The sequence below is a fragment of the Sinocyclocheilus rhinocerous genome, unplaced genomic scaffold, assembly GCF_001515625.1.
Source record: "Sinocyclocheilus rhinocerous isolate Xijiao unplaced genomic scaffold, SAMN03320098_v1.1 scaffold753, whole genome shotgun sequence".
NCBI lineage: Eukaryota > Metazoa > Chordata > Actinopteri > Cypriniformes > Cyprinidae > Sinocyclocheilus > Sinocyclocheilus rhinocerous.
The window spans coordinates 1,204,817-1,217,713 of NW_015655991.1; the positions used below are offsets into that span (position 1 = coordinate 1,204,817).

At 34.5% G+C, this 12,897-nt stretch overlaps 2 protein-coding genes across 2 annotated transcripts in view; both read right to left on the reverse strand.

Annotated features, from left to right (window-relative positions):
• Nucleotides 1-1,306: 1,306 nt before the first annotated feature.
• Nucleotides 1,307-4,117, reverse strand: neu3.3 (sialidase 3 (membrane sialidase), tandem duplicate 3). Its single transcript, XM_016526303.1, has 3 exons — nt 4,070-4,117; nt 2,499-2,780; nt 1,307-2,388 (listed from the first exon to the last, which is right to left on the reverse strand). The coding sequence occupies exons 2-3, from the start codon at nt 2,763-2,765 to the stop codon at nt 1,447-1,449; spliced, it is 1,209 nt and encodes a 402-aa protein (XP_016381789.1). The 5' UTR covers nt 2,766-2,780; nt 4,070-4,117; the 3' UTR covers nt 1,307-1,446.
• A 4,678-nt stretch (nt 4,118-8,795) lies between these two features.
• Nucleotides 8,796-12,897, reverse strand: part of neu3.2 (sialidase 3 (membrane sialidase), tandem duplicate 2) — a 7,494-nt gene continuing 3,392 nt past the window's right edge. The window contains exons 2-3 of the mRNA XM_016526304.1: nt 10,486-10,734; nt 8,796-9,859 (exon numbers count right to left, since the gene is read on the reverse strand). Coding sequence (XP_016381790.1) covers nt 8,951-9,859; nt 10,486-10,719 — 1,143 coding nt within the window. The 5' untranslated portion in view covers nt 10,720-10,734 and the 3' untranslated portion in view covers nt 8,796-8,950. The remainder of the gene's footprint in view (nt 9,860-10,485; nt 10,735-12,897) is intronic.

Consider the following 12,897-nt stretch of genomic DNA (forward strand, 5'->3'; position numbering starts at 1 on the left):
CCCGTTTTCAGGGGAGCCCATGTCTTATTAAGGGGAGCCGAGCTCCCCCTAGCTCCCCCTAGCTCCCCCGTAGTTCGCACCCTGTCTGGGGGCCCCAAAAGTGCGTGGGCCCTTTATTCTAAACTCCCTATATAATTGCATGTTACTAATGAAGAAAAACAGACTGAATGTGTGCAAGACATACAACATTTTCAGGATGCATTGAGGAGGAGCCCAAACTGCACTCAATGGCCAAATGATGTTGACATAGTTATGGTCCGTGATATTGGCACATATTCTGTGTAATAAACAATTCTTTGTGACTGTCTATAGTTCTGAATTTGTAAAAGACGTATAGTTCCCACTTATGTCTTGGGAACTAAGTGAACCTAGTTCCCAAGACATCTACAAGATGGATTAAAATGCTGATGCTGTAAAAGGAGGGGAGACATAAACACATGACAGTATGACTGAAATGTTAAAGAAAAATAAATAAAACATGTTTATTCTGTGGCACTTAGAAAAAATAATTTGGTGTCTAATTTTGTTTCTTATAGGAGCCAATGGCTTCTTAAGTGATTTTTTTGTCTGGAGCCCTCTAAAAAAATTCCTAATGTACAGTAAATCACATTGAAGAACACTGTAAAAAGGCGCATAAAAAAACCTTTCAGAAAACATGTTTAGAAAAAGTTCTACATCATACACAGTACTATTATTTTGGGCAGGCAGAAGGGTGAAGCCCCTGCATTCCAGGCAGGACTCCAAGGTTTGTTATCATCAGATACTTCCTTTGGGTGGGAAAGGTTTTTCTACTGACCTTTAGTCGTGGTACAGCACATATCTCATGAGAAACTGAGATGCTTTTGAATGTTAGTGTTTTCTACACAGTTTAAAATGCTAGATTTTAGTACAGCAAGACTCTAATATAACCTATTTTTTTTTGGGAACAAAATCTTGAACAAAACAAAATATATATAGGGGCATGCTGTTGTGTTGGCAATGGACTTTACTGACAAGTATGCAGAGCAGAAGTGATCAATATGTGATATTTATAACTTTTTAAAATAAGGACACACCATGTTCATTTGAAAGTTTATTTAAATATCTCTGCCACAAATGCATCAAAAGCAGTTACATTTAGCGTTAATCAGAGATAAAAATCAATATATTCATCAAATTGTCTATTATATAAAATTAATGTGTAATCGTTAGATCTGTTCAAGAATTATATATAATACATACCTTCTAAATTGCTGAAAATGACTATTATGATAATATATATTATATATCATAATATATTATGATAATCTGTATATACAATGCCTTTGTTTGGTTCCATATCTACCCCAGTTTCCAAATCAGTATTTATAGAAGCAGTTTTCATCTACAAAAACAGAGAAAATATGGATTTATCGTGATTAGATGTATTCATTTGCAGGTACTAACACTACAAGAAAATGAACACTTTTACAGCTTTTTCACAGGGAGTTCGAACAGCAAAAAGGCTATTTCTTCATTCTCATGTTCCTTTCCACACTCCATGAGACAAGCAAAGCGTCCAGGCTCATGCTCTACCAGATCTGCGTATGCACTGGGACCATGATGCAATAACATTAAAGGTGCATCTGGCCACCCTGAGGAATCCAGTGGGGTTTTATTCAAGTAGAGACCAAGATCCACTCTTTTCTTTGGATTAGACGGATGGGAATAGAGCAACCATGTCTTTGGAGGATTACTCTGTTCTAGAAAACTCAACACACTCCCCTGGCATCCCTTTCCGGTCTCTATCAGCTTGTTTGGGTATAAAACTGTGCCAAAATCATCTCCAGAGTTGTAGCTTAGCGCCTCCGTTCTGTAGCCAAGGCGGGTTCGGGCATTGCAGTACAGAGTACTCATACCTTTCTCGTCAATGATCTCAGCCATCTGACACTCACACGACTCAACATCCATTTGGTTCCCCACCTTCCATGTGATTCCTTGATCATCACTGTAGAATGCTAAGGCATTCGGTGTGAAACAGCAAAACGATAAGCAGCAGCATGACATGCAATCAGGTTTACCTGTGTAACGATAAGCATATGCTGGGATAATCAGTCTTCCGCTCTTCATTTGAAAACCATGTCCTGGTCCAACAGCAAATGGGGCCCATTCTTTCATCTGCTCACCGATCACATCTGCTGTCAAGTCTATAGTATGGCTCCAGGTTTTGCCAGCATCCGTACTGGTTACATAACAAAGTCGTCCCTGGCTCTTGTTTGTCCGTATTTGTTCATATTCAGAGACTCGAGTGGGAACACAGACAAAAAACAGGAAGAGGGTCTTGGATTCTCTTTCATAGACCGGACATGGATTCATGCTGCGGTGGTTTGGTAGACAAGCTGAAGAGAGCACCTGATGACCACTGTCCCACTGAAATATAAAAGCATCATGACTGTGTTCATGCCAGGCTGTGTAAAGCATCTCTGAAATAGTTAAGTTGTTAAGAAAACTGTAATGAATAATATTTAATTATTTTGTACCTCAACTTCTTGATTCTTGGCATCCTTCCATGTTCCTCTTCTCAGCACAAGCACTTCTGCGTTTGTGTCACTTAATGTTTTTCTCTTTTCAGCAAAGGCAAGGAAGGTTTGGTCGACACTGAGATAGACGAGAGCTGGAATTCTGTATGACACCTGTTTTTCACAACAGCAACACCAGGTTTGGGGCTGTTCCTGTTTGAATATTGTTGTTTTGTTTATTTCTTTAAGATATCCTGAATTGTTTCTTGATGGTGTCTTGTTACCCATTGTTAAAATTTAGCCCTGGAAATAGAATAAACAGTATCAGTAACAAGACAATAGACAAGTCATAGTATGCAATGCAACTATTTATTTTATTATTATTATTATTATTATTAATATTAATTTGCAGTCATCGCAATTCTGTTCTTTTTTTTTTTGCTTTGTCATTGTATAGGGTAAAGAATGTAGATTAATGTAAAGAGAAAGACTTTAAAAATTAATTAAATAATAATAAAAACGGCCCGTTAGCATTTTGAACAGTCTCCAAAGTCATAGCTGATAGATTTATTTTATTTTTTATTTTAAATCAGTCAATTTTAAATGACACTGAAATCACAAGAACACTGAACAGAGGTGCTTTATTATAATTTTTTTCCCCAATTAAAATTCAGTAAATGACATGCATTTTTTGTTTAGCATACCTCTGTGGGGAATCTTCATTGTTTTTGTTCTTAATAATAATATAAAAAAATAATAAATGTTGTAAAATAATATTAGAATAAAATAATTTTTCTACCTCAAAATTGAGACTGCTACTTACACTGAGACTTACAACTTCTACTGTCACCTGATGAGAATGGTAGGCCTAATAAGGAACTGTACAATTTTACTGACCAATAAAAACATAAAAATGGTAAATTTACAGCAGACCAAGTAACGTATAATGATTTATTTTTTATTTTTTGCTGCGCAACTCCTGCAGTCACACTCTCCTTGCTGATCATGTGTGCAAAATCTAATGGTTACAAAAATGATCAAAACCTTGCCAAAAAGCACAATACTGCTGAATAAAAAAAGCAGCATGCCTGCACAGGTAGGACAAAGTACAGGAATCACGTGAGACATTGAAAACAAAACAATGAATATAATCACTGTACAGACATAAGTTACATAAGAATTTTTTTGCACTTCAACCTGCAACCTATGGACACCACTTTAGCCATTCTTGCTGTATGAAAATAAAAACTGGTGCATTAGTGTTAATGATTTGAGACAAATACATTTTAATTTACTGAAAAAAACAAAACAAAACTGTGAGTGGCACTCATGACATGGCAGAATTTTGTGCTGACCCCCTTCATTCAGAGGTTGCGTTACAAATAAGCATCTCTAAATTTTTTTTTTTTTGTAAATTCTGACAGCCTGGGTTATATATTTATTTTATTTTTACTTTATCATATTTTATTTTTAGTCATTTTTAAGGTGCCACTGACATCACTACACTCAACATATACAACTAATTTAATCTTAAACTTAAATAAATTACATTTATTTTGTCAACAATTCTCTCTATATGAAGCAATACTCACAGAAATTATTTTTCTTGCAGCAGCAACAAATGATTCTTACAGCAGGTTTGTCACCACCTCTCAAACCTCTCATCAGGTGAAACCAAAACATTCTGAACATCCCTTATTTATAATACATTTCTGAAACTAGATTAAACATTAACTGAGTTTAAAGAGCAGGATGATAAGAAAGAGTCAACATGCGGTCATATGATAATAATAATTATTATTAATATTATTTAAAATAGACTGCCTGCAAGGTGAAAAACATTGTTTATCTTTTTCTGTTTCATTTACTGTTGTCCTTTCAAGTAAGCAAAAAGTAGCATAAAGTGTGTGTGTGTGTGTGTGTGTGTATATATATATATATATATATATACATACATACAGTACATACATACTAGCACACGCACGCACACACACAGAGACATATATAATGTTAAATACCAATAATCAAAATATTTGCATATTTGTATTCTGTAGGATGAAAAAATGTGTGCACTGTTTAAAGTTACATTTTGTTTTCAAATACAGTGTTATAAGCATAAGCACCAGTATTTTATTAAAATAAATTAAAACCAAAATGTCTTTAAGCTTTCATTTGACTGAATATAGAATACTCAAGTCTAGAAATTATACAAATATTTTTTTTTTTACAAATTCTGCCTCTCGTTTGCCACTTCAATTCACTGCAATGCAAAAGAGATAGTTTGCATTAGTTCTGTTAGGCTGTGTTGGATAAAAAAATATGCTTTATTTGCTTTTTGTGTGTGTGGTTATATAACTGTTATGTTTTACATTCCATTCAGCTTGCTTTATCTGGCACGCCATATAGCTATTGTCTGGCAAAAGTCTATTGATTTTCCAAGTTACCGCTGATTTAGATATAGACAGATCCATCATGTTTTACTGGTCTGGGTGGGGTAAGCACTGACACGTTATCACTAATATTTTACCACTAAGGACAAAAGGAGTTGAGGACTGTGTAATGAGCTTGTGATGGCGACATTGGAATATCTGGAATAATTACAGAATGATTATTAAATGATTTATGAGCCGTGTTACGTGCATGAACTATAAACACCGGGATAACTTTATCTCCCATGTCAAAAATGAATTATGGTCTCAACCCCTAATGTTGCACAGCCCTGCACAATTTTTTTAAAACACACACCTTATCTTTACTGTGCACTCAAATAATTCTGAAGAGAAGTGAAAAGTGTGATGCAGCAGAATGAGCAGAAGCAACAGAATATGCAACACAATACTGATTCCCTACAGTTAATTTTTTTTTTAAGTGCTTAATGATTTCAAGAGGTAAAGTAACAATAGTGAAACTTATTTGAATTAGTTAAATATGCACATTTTACTGCTGCAAAGAACAAAAAAACCCACACTGTATCAGTTGTGAGTGTCAACTGGAACCCTTATGGATGCTCAACTATGACACATACCAACCAGAGACATGCCATGATTGCATTCACTTTTTATTTCACAAGTTTGCATGTTCATATAATCTTGATGAAACAGATTTGGCAAGCTGTCATGAAAGAGGGCTTGACATGTAACTCAAGATCTAAAGGACTACTTAAAACAAGCCTGTAACAAAAGAAAAGAAATAAAGCATATGATGAGGTGACAGAGGGTTGGAGGAAGAACTGTCACGGTGGTGAAGAATGCAGCTGCTATATACTTTTGCAAAAGAAAGAAAAAAATTGACATTAACAATAAAAATGGAATCGTTACAGAATGAGGCAGTCAAACAAAGCACAAAACAAAGAAGAATACTAGAAACAGATTTTAATGGTAAACTCACAGGAAACCAAGCATCTATACAACCACACTCTACTGGCAAACAAAGGAAACTAAAAACTACACTAAACACAACTAAAACTAGGTCACAGGGAAAACAAAAACAAAGCATCCATGTAACAGAAATAATGGCACAAAACAATTTTTCATAAAGTATATTTTTGGTTAGATATTTTGATGACCTGTTGTTCAAAAGTTTGGGGTTGGTAAAAGACCGAAGAGTGTAAAGACCATCGACTCTACCGTGCGACTCCACCGGGCAGGGACACCGGCAAAGGACATAAGTATCGCTTTTTATCTCTCCTCTTTCCACTTCTGTTTCAGGTTTTTATAAACTATTTCTTACTATGTGTCAGTAAGTTGTTGTTATTTTAGCATGTGTGTTTGCCTCAGTGTTATTTTTTAGGATTACGTGTGTATATATATAGTATTTATAGAGTTTTAGCTTTTAGTTTTAATTACTTTTTCTTATTTGTAAGTCGCTTTGGATAAAAGCGTCTGCTAAATGACTAAAAGTAAAAGTAAAGTAAAGTAAAATTATTTAATGTTTTTGGAAAAAAAGTATCTTATGCTTGCCAAGGCTAGATTGATATTATCAATAATGCAGATTATAATGCAAATAGTGTTCTCAATTTTATTATAATTTTTTTATGTGATTTATTCATGTTGAGGCAAAGCTTAATTTTCAACAAAGCAGCCATTACTCCAATCTTCAGTGTCACATTCTTCAGAAATCATTCTTATACTGCTCAAGAAACATTCCACAGTTGTGCTGCTTAATAATTTTTGTGGAAACTGTGATACTTCTGTCAGGATTATTTGATTAATAGAAAGTTCTAAAGGACATCATTTATTTGCAAAGTAAAATTTGATTTTCTGATTAAAGGGGTGATGCTATTTTAAAGATCATTATTTTGTGTATTTGGTGTAACAGAATATGTTGACATGCTTTAATGTTCAAAAAACACATTATTTTTCAAATACTGTGCATTATTGTAGGTCCTCTATTTGATGACGCTATTAAGGAAGATGTTCACGGATGAGGTAATTAATAATTTTTTTTATTACCTGTACCTTTCGTAGTTATTCAAACAGCGAATAAATTATACAGAGAATGCAAGCAAAGAACATGTACACTGTCAAAGAACATTATGACTGACTTAAGTCTAGCGTGAGTTTAAGCACTCTCAAAAAAACTCCCCTTATAATCAGTAAAGCTGTCTATACACGGTTTGATGAATGAATCTCTTACATCATACATACATCTGCGCTTTGTTGTTTATGATGAGATCATTCGCGTCAGAGCTGAATTCAGTTAGCGAGCGCCGTGCACTGAACAAAAACTCATCTGAACGCCTCTGATTGGCCATTGCATTCATAAGCTCAACAGACTCGTGTGTGATTGGTTATAATGCGCAACACATGCGCGTTAAATATCGCATGCGATTTATCGTGCAGCCCTAGTTATAATGCGCAACACTATAAAAACGCATAAATAATCATGGCGCAACACTAAGCAGATCTAAATTTAATGCTGCAGTCAACACTTTTCATTTAATTTGCATTTTATTCGCGACAGCCGTAATGGATTTGGAGTTTAACTGTACAGCAGCATTTGTGTCTGGGTGTTGCCATATGTTCTACAAGCGGAAACTGAGGATATGCGGAAATCCCCCAAGTTTTTCAAATAAATGATATGGGACAATATTGAAAATACTCGTTTGATTTTTTAAAAAGTTTTTAAGCCAATTCATTTTTAAAATTTGGTTGAAAATTAAGAACATTTAATCCACCATCAGATAGTTTATTAACAAGGACACTTTTTTATTTTATGAGGCTTGTTTCTCGAGATTAAATTAAAGAGTATTTTATCCATTTGTGAGCATATAACCTTTGGGGCACTAAGTGAAGACAGGAGGTATGCTGCTCTCGAAAGACCTTCTGATGATTTACTTAATAAAATTCTTCCTTGAATAGAAAGATCTCTCACCAACCATGAATTATACCTCTTTTGCATTTTTTTGATAACAGGTATAACATTTGAGTTGACCATTGCATCAGTATTTTTAGAGATTTTGATTCCCAAATAGTTTACCATGCTTTTAACAGGAATTTTACATACAGCGGATAGGTTGTTATTTTTAAGCTGTAGGATCTCACACTTAGACAGATTTAAATTAAATCCAGAGAATTTTGAAAAATTATTAATGATATTCAATGCCAGAGGTACCTAACTATCACTAAGAAAAATTGTCGTGTCATCAGCAAATTGCGATATTTTAATTTGTCTTTCATGAACTGCAATACCTTTGAAGCAATGTTGATTTATCATATTACTTAAAACTTGAGCTACGACCAAGAAAAGGAATGCAGAAACTGGACAACCTTGTCGGATGCCTCGATTTATTTCAAATCTAGGAGATGTTCCATTGGCAAGTTTAATAGAACTATTGCTACCACAGTACATAGTTCTTACACTTTTGATGAAATATTGTCCGAAACCAAAGAGTTTTAATGAATCAAATATAAAATTATGGCTTACTGTATCAAAAGCTTTTCTAAAATCCAGAAAAAGTATTAAAGGGTCTCCATTTAATAAATTACTATACTGCACTAAATCAATAACTAAACGAATATTAGAGGAAATGTGGCGACCTTTCATGAATCCACATTGAGTTTCATCAATTATCTCATTGGATATGCGGATATTCCACCATTGATCGGCGACCAGGGATGAGTCATTATTTAAAATGGGAATTTCTCTGGATTTACAAATCCTTGGGAACTTTTGGAATAACATAAATACACAACTGCATAAAATATATAACACTGTGCAAGTAGTTTTGGGATATTTTATTTAAAAAATCTTACATATTGTACCTTAAATTGAATGCATGCTTGCTGAATAAAAGCATTAATTTCTTTTAAAAATCTTCTGAATGGTACTGTGTATGATCTACATATTTTGATGATTTAACTATGTTTAATATCAATTTTGTGAGTAAATGGCCATTATTCTTAGCAGTAATTTAATTATTTGCAAACTAAAAGAAAATGCTGACTTTTGCTATCTCATTTAGCACCCTTGGCCTAAATGACGTCACTAAGTTTAAAAAGGGCAAAGGCTATCCCTTCAACCTCACTTATCTCTCCACATTCCATGAGACAGGCAAAGTGTTTTCCATCTCCACACTGAGCCAGATCTGAGTATCCACTTGGACCATCATAGATGATCAATTTATGATCCTCCCATCCTGAGGCATTCCACGGGGATTTATTTAGGTAGACTCCAAGGCATGCTCTCTTTCTTGGATTGGTTGGATGGCAATAAAGTAGCCATGTTTTTTCAGTTGCTTGATCAGGGGCAAAACTCAACACACTTCCTTGGCAGCCATGTCCCGTCTCTGTCAGCTTATGTGCAGATGAAGGCTTGTCAAAAGCTTCTCCATTGCTCTCGCTTAGAGCCTCGACTCTGTGGCCGGATATACTTCGAGCATTGCAGTAAAGTTTACTGTTACCTTTGTCGTCAATGATCTCAGCCATCTGACACTCGTTAGACTCACCATCCACACATTTTCCTAAATGCCAAGTACTTCCTCTATCATCACTGTAGAAAGTGAATGCACGTGATATGGGTTTACAGTTGAGTGAGTTGCAAGGATACACATATGCTGGGATAATCAGTCTTCCGCTCTTGGTTTGAACACCATGTCCTGGTCCAACAGCAAAGGTGGCCCAGTCCTTCTCCTGCTCACCGATCACATCTGCTGTCAGGTCTGTAATATCACTCCAGGTTTTGCCAATGTCCTGACTGGTTATGTAACAAAGTCGTGCCTGATTCTTATTCTTATGTATTTGTTTGTGTTCCGAGATCCCAACAGGAACAGTGATGAAAAACAGAAAGAGGGTCTTGGATTCTCGCTCATAGACCGGACATGGATTCATGCTGCGGTGGTTTGGTTGACAAGCCGAAGTGAGCAACTCATGACTACTATCCCACTGAAAACGAAAAAATGAAAAAAAAAAATGCTTGATATTAAAATAGAAAATTTGCTGAAATGTGCTCACCCTCAGGCCATCCAAGATGTAGATGAGTTTGTTTCTTCATCAGAAAAGCATTACATTATGTCTTGTGTAGAGAAAAGTAAAATACGAGTCCTCTATCCATAATATTGCTTTTCATCATATTGCCTTCTCCAGTAAAAACAAGAGTTTACAAGACAGTGTTTACAAGTGAAAACAGTCCAAATCAGTTCAAAACAAATATGTCTATGGATTCTGAGAGGACAACAGGGGATGGATTTGTTTCTTACAAACACACAGCTTTTCGCTTTACAAGACGTGTGGATTACTTTTGGTTATATTATTGTGATGTTTTTATCAGTTGTTTGGACTCTCAATCTTACAGCACCCATTCACTGCAAAGGTTCATTGATGAGCAAGTGATGTAATGCTAAATGATTCCAAATCTGTTTTGATGAAGAAACAAACTCATCTACATTTCACATGGCCTGAAACAGGAGAGTAAATTTTCAGCAAATTTTTATTTTTGGGTGAACTAGTTCCTTTAATACTTACGTTCCAGAGAACTGTCTACCAATAAATGTTAATGTTGCAAGACTCACCTCAACTCCACCATCCTTCCATATTCCTTTTTTCATCACAAGGACATCTGCATCAGTGTCATCTGCAGTTTTCCGCTTTTCAGCAAAGGCAAGGAATGTTTGATTGTCACTGATATAGATGAGAGCTGGAATTCTGTATGTCACCTGCATTCTTTCAGATTTCTGAGGCTCCTGTTTGAATAATGTTGTTACTGGAAACGGTCTTGATTTGCTTCCCCTATGTGTTTTGTCCATTGTTAGATTTAAATCCTAAAAATATGATGAGCAGATTTACATTTGAAAAAAACAAACAAAAAAAAACAATAGGTACAATAAGGCAAGATTAAGCATATAAGTTAAGTCAAGTGGTGAAGTCTTATAGAGGGCTTGGTTATAACTTACGAAATCCTAAAAATATGATGAGCAGATTTACATTTGAAAAAAAAAAACAAAAAAAAAACAATAGGTACAATAAGGCAAGATTAAGCATATAAGTTAAGTCAAGTGGTGAAGTCTTATAGAGGGCTTGGTTATAACTTACTTATAAAGGAGTAGGCTACTTGAACGATTATTTTTGTTTTACCCTGTCCTTCCCTATTCCTTTGGCTATTCTCTCCGTATCCACTATAGGGAGACTGAATTGTGCAATGTATGCGTTTGTTGGAGTTGGAGAGTGTGTATTTCCCTTACTTTGATCAAATTACAAGCAGTTATAATGCAAACCATAGCACACGCACAACAGATAATAAAAGTAAATGATAACAACACGAAAGCGAAACTGCCGCCCTGTTAACTTTGAGCAAAACTTGAGCTGTTCGCGTTGTTTTAAAGAGACTAGCAGTAGCTGCCTCTTAAAGCGTTACATTAAATTGTGCATTACTTGTTTTAGCAGCCTGAACTAAACAGCCACGTGTGACACCGAGAAAATGACGGCGGTAAAGTTAGTTTGACGTTTGACATTCATTAGACATTAGTTTTTTTGCCAATTAAACTCTTTGCAGCTGTTATGTTTTGAGCCCAAACTACCCAGCCAACATTTGTGTGTGGGGCATCGTTTTTATATACAGTACTGAAACCAATTTTTAAAAATATGTTTTATATACTGTACCCACTTAAATTAATTAAACTCTGACACCGTTTGAGATAAAGGTATCAAACCAACTGTAAAATATTCAGAATATTATTCCCTATAATGCACAAGGCTTGTTTTTTCTGATTATGCCTTTATTGTTTTTATATACAGTACTGAAACCATATTTTTCAAATGTTTAATATACTGTACCCACTTAAATTCATTAAATTGACACTATTTCAGATAAAGCTATCAAACCAACTGTAAAAATCTCTAAATATTATTCCCAATAATGCACAAGGTTTGGTTTTCAGATTATTAATCTGTTTTTTGTTATTTTTTGGACAGTACTGAACCCATTTATATCCATGAAACTTGAACCCCACTTGTTCACCGAGTACTGAACTTTTAATTTTTTTAGGAAGTCCTGGAACCCATCAATACATTAAACTGGAACACCATATACATGAATATATGTATGCATGTATATATATGTATATACATACATACACACACACACACACATATATATATATATATATATATATATATGAAGATGCCCATTTTGGGACCATGCCCACTTGGTACCCATGTAGACCCAGCATAAACCATGTGGGGCCCACATATACATGTTGGCTGGGTAACTAGACATAAATATATGCCCTTTATGTTGCACAAGGCTTACTTTCTAGGGGAAAAATGTAAAAAATGAACAATTTAAATTAATTAAACAATTTAACTACGTGACATTATAATATAAAACCAATACTAAAATGTATGGAAAAACATCCCTGTTATTGCACCGTTTTTGGAATTACCATTTTATGTGTTTTATAATAATTTTACAACTTGCAATAATATAATTCCATTAAAGACAACACCATTTGATCTAAAGGTATCAAACCAACTGTAAAATATTCAGAATATTATTCCCTATAATGCACAAGGCTTGGTTTTTCAGATTATGCCTTTATTGTTTTTATATACAGTACCGAAACCATATTTTTCATATGTTTTATATACTGTACCCAGTTAAATTAATTCAACTCTGACACCGTTTGAGATAAAGGTATCAAAACAACTATAAAAAAATATCCAAATATTATTCACTTTAATGCACAAGGCTTGTTTTTTCAGATTATGCCCTTATTGTTTTTATATACAGTACTGAAACCATATTTTTCATATGTTTTATATACTGTACCCACTTAAATTAATTAAACTCTGACACAGTTTGAGATAAAGGTATCAAAACAACTATAAAAATATCTAAATATTATTCAATTTAATGCACAAGGCTTGTTTTTTCAGATTATGCCTTTACTGTTTTTATATACAGTACTGAATCCATATTTGTCATG